Source organism: Crocodylus siamensis, chromosome 6 (genome assembly GCF_052110815.1).
Source record: "Crocodylus siamensis isolate JL-2025a chromosome 6, ASM5211081v1, whole genome shotgun sequence".
Taxonomy (NCBI): domain Eukaryota; kingdom Metazoa; phylum Chordata; order Crocodylia; family Crocodylidae; genus Crocodylus; species Crocodylus siamensis.
The window spans coordinates 6,505,463-6,521,269 of record NC_143400.1 but is presented as its reverse complement, the minus strand read 5'-3'; the positions used below and the strand labels follow the sequence as shown (position 1 = coordinate 6,521,269).

The window sequence follows — 15,807 nt, the reverse complement described above, 5'->3', positions numbered from 1 at the left end:
ACATTCACGTGCGAGTAAAGCTGTTGTGGGGAGCTCCCGTGCACACATAAGTGGGCACACACAGATAAGGCTGCTGTGAGGAGCTCACATGCACACCCACATGTGCTCATGCACATATGTACATGCACACACAGAGAAGGCTGGTGTGAGGAGCGGATGTACATACAAAGCTGTCAGGAGCTCACACGTGTGCACATATGTGCACACATGGATACGGATGCTCACAGTTCTCTCACATACACACATGGCTGTTGTGAGGCGCTCGCATGCATACATACACAGATAAAGCTGTTATGGGGGGCCCGTGTGCACACATAAATAAAGGTCCAGTGAGCTCACACGCACACACGGCTGTTGTGAGGAGCCCAGCCTGCATCCTCTACCACATCCAGCATGGGCAGGAATGATCGGCCACGCGGGCATCTGTCTGGGAGCAAGGGTGCAAGCCACGCAGGACACCTACCCCCACAATACCACAAGTGCTTTCCAATCCTCTCAGTCACAGCCCCGTGTCAAGGCTGGGCACAGACCCCAGGAGCCCAAACCCACTCCAGCCACCGTGGCACGGATCAGGCCAACTTCCTCAGGTGTCTACCCACAGTCCCCACAAGCCCACAGCTCAGCACACACATGGACCAAGCTCTCCACCCTCCTGAGCAGGTAGGTTCTGTTTGCTGTGGCTCCTTTCCTGTTTCTCCATCCCACACACATGCTTGCACACACTCAGACACAAGCCTGCACCTGCTTGCACATGCACACCCGCACGTGCCTTCACACATGCATCACACATACCCCCAAGGGCCCACGCTGATACACGTCTATGTATACACTCCGGGCAAAGCCCCGCAGAGGCCCCCAGAGCCTGTGCACACGCCTTCACCTGTGCACACATGCTTACACACAGACATGCCCCGTCTCCTCCTTGGCTCAGCCTCTTCACTTTCTGCCCAAGCCCCTCCTCTCCCCCCCGGGTTCCTGAGCTGTTCCCAGAGCCCCCTGCCCCTTTTCAGCTACAAGGACATGGCCCTGGCCCCGGCCCACATCCAGCCTACCTGCAGAGACAATGAGCTACAAGGGGGCTCCTCAATGGAAGGACCTCCAGGGCCGTGTGCCCTTTCCAAGCTGCCTCTGCTTCGAGGGTTTTGCCAAACTCAAATCCCCATGGTTGTGTGGGACACAATGGCCACGTCTAACCTCAGACCCCAAACCCTGGAGTTCAGAGACCTCCTAGCTCCTCTCCAAGCTGCAGGGGACTAGGGCTGCCCATGCAACAAGGAAGTCCCCTCTCCAGCTGCTTCCAGCGAGGTGCATGCAACACCCCAGTTCCTCCATCCTGCAGTTATTCCTGCACCCCCCCCACCCCAGCTTTGTCCCATTGTGCATATGCAACAGCAAAGTGCTGGCCACCAAAGTGCCTCCCCACTGGGGAAGCCAAAACCCCTGCGTTGCTTCCCTTTTTTTCCCGACGTAAGAGGCTTTTGCAGAAACCTCAGCTTCCTCTTTCTGCCACCCCAACACAAATACAGACCATGGGGAGTGATGCTGCATTTCCTCAGGAGCACAGGGGCTCCCAGGAGCCAGACTAGCTTTAGAGTGCAGCAGGTTCAAGCAGCACTGGGTTAAACGGGAGAGAAGTGGTTATGAATGGACGGCTTATATGTGCACTGCAGCTGACACGAAAAGGTGCATGCCCCGACCTTCTACGGAAAGAAAAGGAGCGAGGTAGCAAACTGTCCCGGTGTTGTCCGTAAGAACAGAAGGAATAGGAACCTTAGGAACAAAAGGGATACATACATATCTCAGGAGATTCATCAGAGCCATCCGGACAGTCCTTTTCCCCGTCACAGCGCCAGCCCTTAGAGATGCACGTTATCTGATCTTTGCATGCAAACTGCTTAGGGCTACACGTCTTCGGGGCTACATGAAAGAAGAAATAAGACAAAAAAAAATCAACGTAAAACCTGGGGATGAGTGATTGGAACACACCAAAGCTGCCTTTCAAGGGGCTGGGGAGTTGCTTTTAAAGGAGAAAGAGGTTTGGGATCCACCAGTCTCGCCCCTGCAGACAAAAGAAAAAAGGGGGAAACTAGATCATTAATTACTGTGAGAAGACAGAGATCCAGGATGCGCTAATGACTTTAAAGATCTTCTAAATTAGTGCCGGGGAGCCTACGGCAGGCACATTTTTCTTTTTAGCACTAGGTCGCAAAAGAAAAATCATTCAGGAACCCCCAGGAAAAAACAAGTGAGACACCACTTTCGCTTCAGTCCGAACGATCGCACAAGAGCCGACCAGGCACTGGGGCACACGCGTGTAGGCACCATGCACATGTACACGAGTTCAGCCGCCCATGCCAGGAGCCTCTCCAAGCAGAAGCATCACCAACTCTCGTCCTTGTGCCAGGCAGGCCACACAGCAAGGTGGCTTTGGGGTTGAGGTCCCATGGCGGGTCAAATGCGGATGCGACTCACAGCTTCCCATGAGGAATGCGACTAGCCTCAGTTTCTCCTCCCGCCCTTTGCCTGCCTCATCTCTAGCTCAGCAAGGTTCTTTGGGTGAACCTGATATCATTGATTTGACCACCTTAAATACTCGGAAAACAATATTATATCATATCAATATCATCTCTAGCTCTGCACCTCCTGTTTAGCATAAAGTCGAGAGGTAGAGAGATGAAGCAGCCAGAGAGTGGCAGGGGAAACTGAGGCACGGGAGAGTTCCTAAACAGCCCAGTATCCCACAGCTGGGCAGCAGCAGAGCAGAGGATCTGCCTCACCCTGCCGGATGACAGTGCCCTTCGCATGCGGTATTTGGAAGGCAGGAGCCAGCCTGAGCCCAGATGGGTCAGGGAGCCAGACCCCCACCAGCCTGATTTCCCATCTCGAGGGGGGAAAATCAGTACAGTGGGAGCAAGAGTTGATCGTGGCATGACTGGCTTGTCTCAGAGAGGCGCCAGCCCCGGGACAGAGGTGGTCGCAAAGGGCATGTAGGCACCTGCCTCTTTTGGGAACGGAACCGATTCCCCAACACTTGACACATGCCGCACACGTGTGAGCTGCCCGGGCCCGCCCAGACAGGGAGACAGAGGCAATTTTAGCACACCAAGGAGGTCTGGACACTTCTTGCAGCATTGGGATGTCATGGTGAAGCCCGACAAGCTTTGCTAAAGGTCTGCTACGTCCAGGGATCCCCAGCCCTGGCCCCGTTCATCCTTCAGCTAGGATTAAGCCCATTTCAGCATTGGGGATGGATTTTCTACAACACCTCTGGGCTCCGGGGGCTCAGATAAAGCCTGGGGAGCTCTGGGAGGGGGATATTAAAGCCCTGCATACTACCAAGATAGCAAACCAGGCACGTTTCTCCATCACGACCCCCCCGTGGAAGCTGCAGACACACTCCCGAAAGGCCAGGTGGGCAACCAGAGAAGGTGCCTGTTCATGGGGCGCCCGCCGCCAGCCAAGCCACTCTTTCAGAGGCGGGCAGATGCGAGCGGAGGGGAATAATGAACCCTTTACGGCAGGGATAATAGGCGGCTCAGACCGCGGGCACGGCCCAGCTGCGAAAGCACTCTCCTCTTTAGCAGTCAGTGGAGATGCCGCGCGCGAGTTGTGGCGGCGGAAGAATGAGCATCCTCTTTTCTCGGCCGCCTATGAAGAGGCTCCATTGAGACTGTGTGGGGAAGCCAGGCAGGGACTTGGGCGAGCCGGGGTCGAATCCCTCTTCTTCTTCATGCATCGAGAACAAGCCAGGCTTGGACTGGAAGCCCTTTGGGGCAGGGACTGTGTTTTTTTTCCTTGAGGACATACAGCTCCGAGCACTGCAGCCTGCCAAACCAGCAGCCGGGGGGGATTCAGTCCTGCCCGGGGTGGGGGGTGTCTGTCTTTCTCCCCGCCTCTGCCTCCCTTTGGGTTTAAAGACCCCATTAAAACCCCGCCAGCTGCTTTAGGGTTTGACATTGCTATTTTAAAGGGCTCAAAGGGTGAAGGGAAGAGCCCCCCAAACACAGGTAACCATCCGGTTTTCCCAGCCAGGCCCTGCCTCGGCCTCTCCTCTCTCTTTGGGGGAGGCGGCTGCCTGCAGCTCTGGAAAGGAAACGGGGCTGGCAATAAATCCGGCTTGCAACGAGCCTGATTTGCAAAACAGATGTTCCAAGGGGGGGGAAAAAAGGGAAAAGCACGAATTCGACTCTGCATTCCTGAGGGTTTTTGGGTTTGTGTTTTTTTTCCTTTCCCCTCTTCCCCACCCACCCCTTCGCAGGCTGGCGTGGACGATGCAACTTTTTTTTCCCTTTCTTTTGTGCCAAGCAACACGGCCCCGGGACCGGCCCGGGGTGCCAGCGAGCTCCCTCACTGCAAACCGCGTCCGTGTGTGTGGGTGCACGGGGCGATGCTGCAGAGCCACCTTGATGGAGGTCACGTCCCTCCTTTGCCCGTCTCTGAGACTCCCCCCCTACCCCCCCATCCTGGTTCGGGTCAGAGTCCTCCCTGCTGTGGGAGGCCGGCGGCTGCTCTGTCTGCTCCGGCCATCTGCTAAGCCGCCCGCCCGCCCCAGCGCATTAATATTTAAGACCTGACGCAGCGCAGCGTTTCCGGCGAGGTTAACCCGGGGTTGCGGCACAGGGCGGTGTGGGGGGGGATGCTGGATGCCAACGGCTGCCCCCCAGTCCCCAGGGGAGCAGGGGAAGGGAAAAGCAAGGTCTTCAGGCCACTTCACTGTGCCCCACGCGGTCCGCGTGTCCTGCCATGTGACCGAAATGCTAAGGCCACGCACATCATTGCAGTCACGTCGCGACCGCCTGCCTGCCAGTGAGCACGGAGACGGAGAACGGCGCGGCCGGGAGGAAGCCGGAGACGCAATCCCGGCTCTTCTCAATTGATCTATTCATGCCGGGCTGACAGGTCTTGGCCAAACCCGGCCCCCCACCGACCCCTTTCCGAGAGCCACGGCCCCCGACGCCTCCTGGAAGGGGTTCGGGCTTCTCAAGGGCCCGGCTCCCATCCCCATGGGGCGATCCTGGGCTCTGATTCCAGCTGGGGAGTACGAGGTATTTTCCATGAGCTGCGGCTCTAGCTATGCTCCCCCTCTACCAGCTCCAGGCAGAAGCCTCTAAAAACCACCTGGTTCCTCTGCACCCAAGCCCTGAGCCGGCCACGATCCTGTCAGGCAACCAGAAAAAGCCACTTATTGCATTTGCGGGGCATGTCTGCATCGCTGGGGGGTGGGGGGGGGCGTTCCTGGGACGGAGGCCTCCGGTCTCAATCCAGCAGAAGCAATTAAGCACATTGACATGCTTCATTCAATGAACACGAGCCCGTTCCAGGCTTTACAGAGGCTTGGGACTAAGAAAGGGACTGGCCACGTCCTTGGAGGAAGGGGGCCGCGGTGGCTATTGAGCAGGGGGATACAACTTTTGGACCTGAGCATCCTAGACCTGAAATGCTGGAGCCTGTCGGGGGCTGGAGGGGTGGGAAACAATGGAAAAAGCCCCATTATACCCTGTTCGCTCACTCTTCCAACTCCCGCTCCCTGCCCTGGACGCAGGAGACAGGGCAGCACGGAGCTATCATCTGCCCCAGGTCCATGGCAGGTCTTACGTAGACCAAACCTGGGACCTTTCTCCTACCACTGCTCCAAAGACCGCCCCCGCCCCAACCTCTTTGACCTGAAATTACGGGGCAAGGGGGCTCTTTCCAAAGTTCCCAGAAACGGCCCTCCTCCTCCTCCTCGGCTCTGAGACGCGAAACACGTCCAACTAAAAGCCCACAGGGTTCAGGAGCTTGCAGCCAAGGTCAATGCGACTTTCGGAAATGAGGCTGGGGCTTTAAAGGGAAAATTTAAGAAACCCAGTCGAAAAATCTAGAGTCACGGTTTGGAGAAGGGAGGGGGGGAACCCCACCAGATTTCTGAGCGGGTTCATTGCATTCCTGCCATTCCTCCTGCGGCCCCGGTTGGAACCCGCGGGCCGGCCCTGCCACGCCAGCCTCCATGAATGACGTTGCTGTTACCGCGTGCAATCATTCCCATGTGCAGAAGCCGCAGGTATTTGCTGTTTGGGGAGGGGGGAGGAGGGAAGGGAGGGGAGGGGAGAGGAGAGGCGGCTTCCATTGCAAAGCAAATATTGGCTTTAAAATCCAGACTTTTCCCGCCCCCCCACCCCACACACCCCGCTTTCTCCTTTCAAGTCCAGCAGCCACTGGAAAGCCACGGGGCCTTCATCTTGGTCCGCTCTGGCCTCGCCATCCAGACAGAAGCAAAATGCCACTGGGGACGGAGACAGGCGTGTGGCCAGGGCAAAGATGGGAAACAGGGGGGCACCTCAAGGGCCTCTCCCTGGCACTGAAGGCACTGGGACCCCAGAGCCCAGGGGGGCCCCACACCAGGCCCCCAGATCCACCTGGCCTCACCGCCAGGGAAGGCGCTTCGGCCCGTTTCAGAGGGCTAAAGGCAGCCACGAAGGAAACTCCGGGGGTCTCTCCAAGGCTGCAAAGCTGAAGAGGCCATTAGCAGAGACGGGAAAGGAACCCAGGAGTCCTGACAGCCAGCGCCAGGCCCCCTCTCATAGCCCATCTCGCAGGATCGGGCCCGAGATGTTTCTGCAGCCTCTGTGCTGCCCCCAGGGTCGTGCTCTCTGGGCGCTGGAGGAGAAGCGGGAGAGAAGGAGAAAGCAGAAAGCTCCGGCCCGGACGACAGGAGGCAGCCGGGGAGGATGGGGGTCGGGACGCCTGGACTCTGTTCCCAGGGTGGGGGCTTGCAAAAGGAGCGAAACCTCGCAAGAAATGCACGTTACAGCAGCTTCCCCGTCAGCTCAGGGGCTGCTCCCGCTGGACACAAAAGCATCCCCTGCCCTGGTGCCCCCCACGCCGGTGCCCACCCAAGCAGAGTGCCCCTCAGCGCAGGGGGCCTGGGTCTCACGAGAGCACAGCAGTAGCACCCCCAGCTCTAACAGAGGGCAAGGTCCCGGGGCCAGCGACCCCCCCCCAGGTTTCTAGTGTCGCACCTGCTAGGTGTAGTGTGACAGCACCAAGGAAGACAGCTCCCGAAACAGGCAAAGGGTAGGAGGGGAAACTGAGGCACAGAGCAAGAAGGGATGGGGGGACAGGCACATCTCCAGAAGCCGAGGCTCCGGTTATTTATGGACGGCGGCTGGAGCCGATAACGCGGCCCCCAGAGACTGCGCGGCTCCGGGCAATAAAGCAATTTTGCGTTCTGGATTAATAGGCATTTCATCTGTGCGGCTGAGTCACGGTGCAGGCGGGGGGGCATGCAGGGCGCGGGGCGGAGCCACCCCCAACCAGTGCATCCTGTTTGGGGTCACGGCCAACTGCCCCAGCTCCTCACCCTGCCCCAGGCAGGGGGGAGCCGGGGCCCAACCCTCTCCCCCAACAGTGCCAGAGCTAGGAGCTGGCATCAAGGAGGCTGAGGACCTGCTCGGGGGAGCCCTCAAAAAGCCCCCCTCCCAGGAACAGGAGACATCCTGTCCCTGGGGAACAGCCCGCCATGTTCCCGCTCCCACACGCCAAGAACACACCAAGCTCCTGATAAACCCACAGAGACCTGAGCGTCGCACAAGGCCTTGGGCTCCCCCCGCCCCCATGAAGGTGAAGGAGCCCCAGGGCAAATAATGGGGTGGGGGCACAGACCCATCAGGCCATTGGGCATCAGGAGCCTGTGACTGTCCAGTCCCAATGCACCCAGCTCTGGGGACTACAGCAACCCTGAAGCCCCTCCCCCATGGGGTACAGCACACACTGGGAGCTCGTCCTCAGCGCCCTGATCCCGCAGCGTAGCTCCAGGGCTGGGGAGGGGGGCAGGACAAATCCAGCGGCATGCCCCGTGCATCAAACGAGAGCATGTGCACGCACACATGTGCACCAATGAGTTCCCCTGGGCTCGTGTGCCCCCCACCCCCCCAGCTGCAATCCTCCACAGATGGCACAGCCAGAGCCGCAGCCCCCTACCCCACGCCTGGTGCTGCCCGTGTTCCTGGGGCAATTGCCTGACCAGCTTCCAGGGCATGCAGACGGGCTGTGTTCACCCCCATGGTACGGAGGACGTGCCCCCGGACAAGGCACAGCAGGGCTAGGAAGCGACCTCTGAACCCCACCCCCAACACAGGCAGGAGGGGGCTGTCCCCAGTGGCAGGGAAGGGTGGGGGTCCCTCCAGGCAGGGAGAGCAGAGATGCCCCCACCCTGCTCAGCTGTGGGGGGAAAAGCGGGGAGGCAAAGGCTCAGAGCTGCAAAGGCTGCAATGAGAAGCAGAGCTGGTAGCTAGGAAACCCTCCCGCGGGCACCGCGGGCGTGTGCACGCGTGTGCAAAGGACACCGAATGCCAGGGGACGCGTGCAAATGCTCTCCCCCCCCTCCAAACCCCTGCACCAGCCAGCAGCACCCACGCCGGGCCCCGGGGGGGGGGGCTGTGGCTGCTACAAACAGACGCTTCCTCAGCAAAGCCGCTGCCAGGGTCATTTTTTCCCTTGTTTTTCCTTCTGCCTCCAGCTTTTAAAGCCCCTTCTGTGCAGCCGGGAGGAATCTCCAGGCTTCCCACCCCCCGTCCCGGCCCCAGTGGCTGGTGGGGGGGACGGGGACTCGATCTCAGAGCTCAGACAGAGGCAACGCCCCCCCACCAATGCTGTCGGTGCCAGCTGCCTCCCTTCCAGCTGGCTCCATGGCCCCAAGAGCAGCTGTGTGAGCAGGGACCACAGTCCAGGTGGGACGGGCAAGCAGGGAGGCCGGAGCCCCGGGAGACTGGGCACAGGCACCCTGGCCCAGCTGCTTTCTGCCCCTGGATCTGCAGCACCTGACACCCCTGCCCCGGAACTGCCAGAGCAGCCCACAACCTCCCTCGCCATGCTGTAAACGTGTTCTGCTCATGCACACGGATGCACACACATGCACACCTAGTCACAGGCACACGCAGGCTCCCCACCCTTCTCCGCCCCAGCCCCGGATGCAAACCACCGGCTTCTTGGCCCGGGCCAAGGGCGCTCAAGCCAACTGCCCTGCCCCGGCCGGCATGGGGGGGCTTGGCTGCCAATGGGGCTGTTTATAACCGGCTGGAAGGAACAAGGAGGAACCCTATGCTGTGATGTCTGGTCTGGGGCACGGAGCAGACGGACCCGCCCAGCTTGGCACCTCTGCCAGTCCCGGCTGGCCGAGCCCTGCAGTGCCAGGCACCGGTGATGGGGGGTCCCTGCGCCCTCTTCTAATTCCCAAAGGGGAGGATGGATGGGCCCTCACCAGGAAATCCTCCCCACCACAAGCCTGGAGCCCAGATGGGCAGGGCAAGGGCATCCCTGCCACAGAGAGACGGGAGCTCCCGGGAGATAGAGGCACCGTCGTCCCGCACCTCCGGAGGATGCATGGGGGAAAAGAGTGCTTGGCCAGGCTGGGATTTTAACCCATGGCCCCCAAACCTAATCCACCCTCCTGCCAGCCCAGAAGTGAGGGTGACTGGAGCACACGCCTGGACAGGAAGGCATTCACACCTCCGGCCCCGGGCGGAAGCACTCGGCTCGAGGGCTTTCCTAGTCCAAACAATGGCGAGGCCCCGCGGACAGTGCCAGAGGAAGCAATTCACCACCTGGGCAACACTGGGGGCCCCAGGATGGGCACAGAAACCACCTGCAGCCCCCAGTGCCTGGGCAAGCACCAGAGCCTCCTGCTGAAGGGCACAGGGTTTGGAGGGATGTGGGTCTGGCTGCAGGGCGCCCCCCCACCCCCGCGAGATCCCCACCAGTCATGTTATGGAGCTGGGCTGTGCTTGGCGCTGTACACACACGGGACCATATCACAGCGTGGGCCATGCAGAACCAGGCCAAGAGGTCGACCCGGCTCTGTGCCACCTTCCACCTGCAGCTGGAAACTAGGTGGCAATGAGTATGGGAATCAGGATCTCCCCCCAACTCACCCAAACGTCACCCCCCCACCCCGTTTTGCAAACAGCCATTTCCATGAATGGCTCATGCTTCCAGCTGGTTTTCATGGGCTAAGTGGCAGCTTCCTGGAGCTAATTAGCAGAGCCAATTAATGCCGCCACTTCCAACTGGAAGAGGGTGGGTCCCGTCTGCCTGCCCCAGGTCTGGAATACAGGAAAGCAACACAGGGTAATGCAAAGGCTGCTCCTGGCCTGATCAGCAGGGAAGCTCCCCGCATCCCAGCACCTCCCGGCGGCAAGAGTTAGTAAGCTGCCCAGTAATCACCAGGAGCTGCCTGGCCTGGGAGCCAGGGATGGGGATTAAATGTGCAAGGCTGGACCTGTTCCTCACCCCAGCAGCAGCTTCGGGGAATCTGATTTTGTGGGCTAAGGCAGGGCCGCAAGCTGCCCGGCCGGAGACCAACCTGCCCAGACTTTGCCAGGACCCAGAGGTGGGCAAGAGGGCAGGGAAGTCAACGCCCATTGGGGGGCAGGGGGTATCTGGGCCCTGGCACAGCCCTCCTGCATACCTCTTGCATCACAGTCATAAGCTCCCAGGGGCTGGGAGCTGCTTTGTATAGAGCATTGCACCGTGGGGACCCGGCTGTGTCTGGGACGCTGCCAGGGCCAGATTGGGTCCAGCCCAGGCACGGGGCACACCAGGCAGGGCCGCGGTGGCAACGGAGGCCTGAAGGCAGGAAAGGCGCACCCCCAGCCGCAGCCCCCTCCTGCCCCACTTGAAACAACAGGAAACACTAAAATAAACAGGATGTCGTGGAGGTCAGGGCATAGGGGTGTGGGGAGCGAGCCCCCCAGGCTGGCTCCCAACAGTGCCCCCCACCAGGCACGGGAGCAGTGTGCCTGAGCACCACTCAACAGCTCCCTCCACGGGGTTAATTACATGCCCACATCCTCAACAGCCCGGCTCTTGGCCCAACCTGGGAAGGCAACCTGGGAGAGGGACCCAGGAGTCCAGGGCCGCGCCGTGCCCAGCTCAGTCCTGCCACTCTTGCCAAACAGAAAGGGGACAGCACCCTGACTCCTCTCCCCCTGCCAAGCGGGCACACTTGTGGTCAAAATGGGCTCCCGGACTCCTGGGTCCACAAGCCAGTAGTCCTGGCTGCTGGAGACTGCGACCTCAGGGGGCATCAGGGGACAGAAGGGACCAGCCAAGCAAACGTCCTGGGTGCTACCAGCCCTCTTGAGCACCCAGCACAGCTGGCGTCACCAGGAGCACAGAGCAGGGAAATGGCAGGGCCTCCCCCACCACCACCAAGGGGCTGAGATTTGCAGGAAACTGCCCTGCCGGGATTTTGTAACCCCCGGCTAGGCTGGATCCAGAGGGGTCTTGCACAACTAGTGCTGCGGCGGTTGGGGGGGGGACGACACAGCCAGGGATTCAGGGCTGCAGGGAGTCAGTCCGGTGCTTCCTCTGGGCGGTGCCCAGATTTCCCAAAACCTGGTGTCTGGCAGGGGCCATGTCCCCGCCCCTGTTTGCACAAGCATTCCCCCCACCCTCCCCAAGCTTGCACAAGTGCTGAGGGCCCTGCGATGGCAGCAAAACACCCCCCCCCCACTCCAGACGTCACAGCATCCTGCTTTCGCTCCACCCCACACCCGTAACTCTCCAAAGGGAGCATATCAGGCCCTGCCAGGGTCTTCTGGGCAGAGCCCCCTCTTCTTCCCCGGGGCGCTGTGATAGGCAAGAAGTCGCTTTGGTCAAACATGCCCTCCCTGCCACAGGCCCACCAGGATGAGGCCCCCCAGGGTGGGGAGGGGGCAGAAACAGGGACCAGGCCCTGCAGCCTCCCCAGAAGCAAGCATCTGTACCCCCCCCCCCAATCTCCCTGCCAAGGACGTGAGTCACTGCCAGGCGCTAAATTGGGCTCCACACGCCTGCACCTTGCCTGCGGCTTGCCAGGCACAGCCCCTGGCAGCTTCTGCGGGGCATGGATCTACCTCCCGGGGGCCTGTGAGGGGTGTAGGGGAGCTTCCACCCCCCAGACCTCTCTCTGCCAGGCCAGAAGAGGTTGACCCCTTCAATGGACATGGCAAGCTTGGGGATGCCGCGGCCCCAGACACCCTGAGAGGGACCCCCAACCCATGGTCTCAGGGTGTGGGGGGCTGGGCTGGGGTGCTGGGTACCCTGCACAGACATCGCTGGGGGCACAGGCACGGTCCCCGCTTTGTCAACCATCCTAAAAAAGGCTCCAGCCGCCTGGGAAAACTAGGGATGAGCCCAAGATCTTTCCTGAGATGACAAGAGCACGGGCTGAGCTGGGGGCAATACCCTGTGGCTTCCTGGTGGCATGAGAAAGAGCCAGGCACGAGGGCAGGGGGATGAGAAGGAGAAGTGAAATCAGACCAAAGGGAAGACGAAGAAAGGACCAGGCCAGTGACCCAGGGTGCAGCAATCAGGGCAGAGCCAGGCAGACGCAGCTGCCCCCGCCCCCATCTTGGCCCCCCTCAGCTCCCAGGTTCGGGGACTAGAAGGGCCTGATTTGCCCCCACCCACGCCCAGGGACACGTCACCAGCTCCTGCACCAGCCCCCTGGCACCATGGGGGGGGAGCCTGGCTGCTCATGTCCTTTGTGCCACAGGGAGGGGGGCAGCTGCCCCCTCCTGCCCCTGGACTTTGCCTCCTGCCTCCTCTGCATGCAGACCCCCACCCCAGGAGCTCACCCCAAACCCGGCTAATCAAACAACTGATAAGGAAGAAAGGTCCCTGGAGCAGGGCATGGTGGGGGGGAGGGGGCAGGACTCCTCGGTGAGGAGCAGCAGAGCCTGCTCCATGCCTCAGTTTCCCCACACAGTCAGCCCTGCCCGTCAGCTGGGGGGCTGCCCAGTATGCCCCATGCTGAGGGGCTGCCAGCCCCATTACTCATTAAGCTCGCTAGGCTTTGGACCAGCCAAGGACAGTACCCTCCCCCAGCTTCCCCCTCCTCGGCTTGCGTCCATCACCGCACCGAACCCTGGGGGGGGCAGTGGCACAGGCCCAATTGTCCCCGCTGGACAGTCGTCACCCCCCCACTCATAACTGTGCCCCCCCTCCTGTCTGGTCCCTGGCCCTGGTCACACCCAGCAGAGGCAGCGCCAGCCAGGGAGCCCAGGGTCACACCAAAGCACCTCTCAGCCCTGTGCCTCAGTTTCCCCAATGCTCCAAAGCCAAGAGAAGGCCTCGGACACCCTGTGGGCGTCTGGCGAGCAGCCCCCGCCTGCTCAAGACGAAGCTTTGGGCCCGGCTGCGGCTGAGCCCCATCCGCAGCACCCTCCGAGCCTGCAGCCCATGTTCTTGTGCCGCCCGGGAAGCCAACGACCGGCCCCGCTCTACCCCAGCAAGGAGCAGCCTCTGCTGGGCTCTAGGTCTCAGCCCCCCACACCCCCCGCTCCCTGCATGACCCTGGATGACCCCCGCTGCCCCCCACCCCAGCCCATGGTGCCACACTGCTCCCTGATTGCTCCCGGTCTCAGGAGAGTGCAAAGCGACGGAGCATCCCCCGTACCACCCAGCGGAGATGCGTACAGCCCCAACTGCGGCCCCGCAGGGAGCAAGTGGAGCGGGGGGGAGGCTGGAAGATGCCCAAAATTCATCGCCTGAAAGCAGAGGTGCTGTCCCGTCTCCTCCCCACCCCCCACACTGGGGCCCAGCTGGGCAGGCTGGTGTCGCCCCAGCCGTGCGTGATGCAGGGGAGCAGCGGCCAGCTGGAAAAGAGGACCCAAGCGGCAGCCCATGGGGCTCAGCCACACTCTCTTCTCCCCTGCCCTGCGGCCAGACCGGGGTGCAGGGGGGCTCAACCCAGCCCCCGCGACCGAAGGGATGTCCCCCTGCCGTAGGGCCAGGGCCCCCAGGACCCTCCTGGCCGTTCCCCCTCTCGGCCACGGGGAGATGCCATGTCACGCACAGCGGCGCAATGCAGCGCCGGGAGGGGGGATTTGATGGGGGGGGCAGATTCCTTCCCAAAGGCCGGGGGGGGGCCCATCACCTGCCTCCCCCGGCCCCCACCAATCAGAGTTGGGGTGGGGGGGCAAATCCAGCTCCTCCCGCCCCATTTGAGCGCCTGTCATGGCAGAGCCCCCTCAAGCCCAGGGCCTCGGTCTCCCCCGCCATCCCCGGGCACCCAGCGGTGCAAGGACGGGGGCACCCACGCAGGGTCCAATACTCCTGCTTCGGGGCAGGCCTTGCCCACACCCCTACCCCCAAGCCCCCCAGCCTGGGCGGGTCCGAGATCCCTGCCCCACCCGGGAGGGGCCTTGGAGACACCCCTGTCCTGAAGCCCCCCAGCCGGGCCGGGGGGTGCAATGCTCCCACTTCACGCCCCACGGAGGGTCCCTCCCGAGGGGGGCACTGCCGACACCGCTGTGCCCAAGCCCCGCAGCCTGGGGGGGCTCAGATCAGCCCGGCCCACGGAGGGCGGCTCCCGGGGGGCCTTGCCAACGCCCCCGGCCCCGGCCCCGGGGGTCGCAGACGCGACAAAGCCGCGGCCCCGCGCGGGGCACTCACCGTCCAGCGCCAGGCACAGGCCGGCCGCCAGCCCCAGCAGCAGCAGCGCGGGGCCGCGGGCGGGCATGGCCGGGCCGGGCCGGGGGCTGCTCCTCACTGCGGGCTCATGCACGGGCCGGACCCCCCCACCCGCTCCGCGCGGACGCCCGGTGCACTGCGAGCGGGGGGCGGCGCGAGGCGAGGGGGGGGGGGGGTCGGCTCCGTGAGGGGCGGGGGGGCTCGCGCCGCCTTTGCCTGACGTCATGGGCGGGGGGGGCGCGGACCACGCATGCGCGGAGAGGGAGGGGATGGGGTGTGCGAAGGGCCCAGGGGAGCTCTGCGACCGGGGGGTTAGGCCCGCCCCAGTGGGATGGTGCAAGGGGGCGGCCTGAGCCCTCCCCAGTGCAATAGTGCGGGGGGTGCTGCCTGACCTCCTGCAGTGTGATAGTGCAAGAGGGGGCCTGACCCCCCCAGTGTGATAGTGAAGGGGGGCTGTCTGACCTCCTGCAGTGTGACAGTTTAAAGGGGTGGGCTGCCCAACCACTCTGCCAGAATGACAGTGCAAGGGGGGGACTGCCTAACCTCCCAGTGTGATAGTGCAAGGGGGGGGCTACCTGACCCCGTGCAGTGTGATAGTGCTTGCACTTTGCAGCCAGGATGCGCCCCCCCCCCCACCAGTAAAACCCAGCCAACCTCTGGGGAGGACACTTGCACCCAGGTCTGGCGGGGGGGGGGGGGTTGCAGCAGTACAGGGAACCCAGGAGTCCAGGGATAGGCAGAGGATCCCTCCCCTGCATGGAGGGGCCTGGCAGCCCTTAGGGCTGCTCTGTTTCCCCTGGAGACTAATGACAGCACCTCCCCCCCCCCCGCCCCGCGTTCCCCCCAGGCACTGAAGGACCCAGCCTTCCTTCCCCAACTCACACAGCTGGTTCCACCCCAGAGGCAGCTGCATTTCAGGTCAGGTGGCAGGGGCTCACCCTCCCAGCAGAGCACAAGACCGACCGTGCAGCTGGGGGCTGGGTGCATCAGCCCTGGGGGGCTCTAGGGCAGGGCGGCCCCCCTGCTGAGGCTGGCTGGGCAGGAGGTGCCACGGTCCTGGGTGGGAGCCACAGGGCGTTTTGCAAACCTCCAGGCTCCTGGCAAAGCCAGGCCCGCCCAGGTGGGCAGCAGCCTAGGGGGCAAGAGGCACCCAGCCCTTGTGCGACAGACAACTCCTCGTGCGACAGGAGTACATCCCCCTCCTGTGACTGGCCCATATCCCTCCTTGTGCGACAGACATCTGCTTGTGCAATAGGCACACACAGCCCTTGTGCAACCAGTGTGCACACCTTGTTCAGAAGCAACCCTATATTCCTCCTTGTGCAACAGACACCCCCATGCAACACAGCCCTTGTACAAAAGGTGTGCAGCCCT

At 62.2% G+C, this 15,807-nt stretch overlaps 1 protein-coding gene across 3 annotated transcripts in view; it reads right to left on the bottom strand.

Moving 5' to 3' along the window:
• LRP1 (LDL receptor related protein 1) overlaps positions 1-14,591 on the bottom strand; it is a 78,719-nt gene extending 64,128 nt beyond the window's left edge. For 2 of the 3 annotated variants that reach the window (XM_090055880.1, XM_090055881.1), the window contains exons 1-2: positions 14,416-14,591; positions 1,795-1,917 (exon numbers count right to left, since the gene is read on the bottom strand). In XM_090055880.1, coding sequence (XP_089912006.1) covers positions 1,795-1,917; positions 14,416-14,482 — 190 coding nt within the window. In that variant the 5' untranslated portion in view covers positions 14,483-14,591. The remainder of the gene's footprint in view (positions 1-1,794; positions 1,918-14,415) is intronic. The other variant, XM_090055882.1, reaches the window with a different exon arrangement.
• Positions 14,592-15,807: the final 1,216 nt, after the last annotated feature.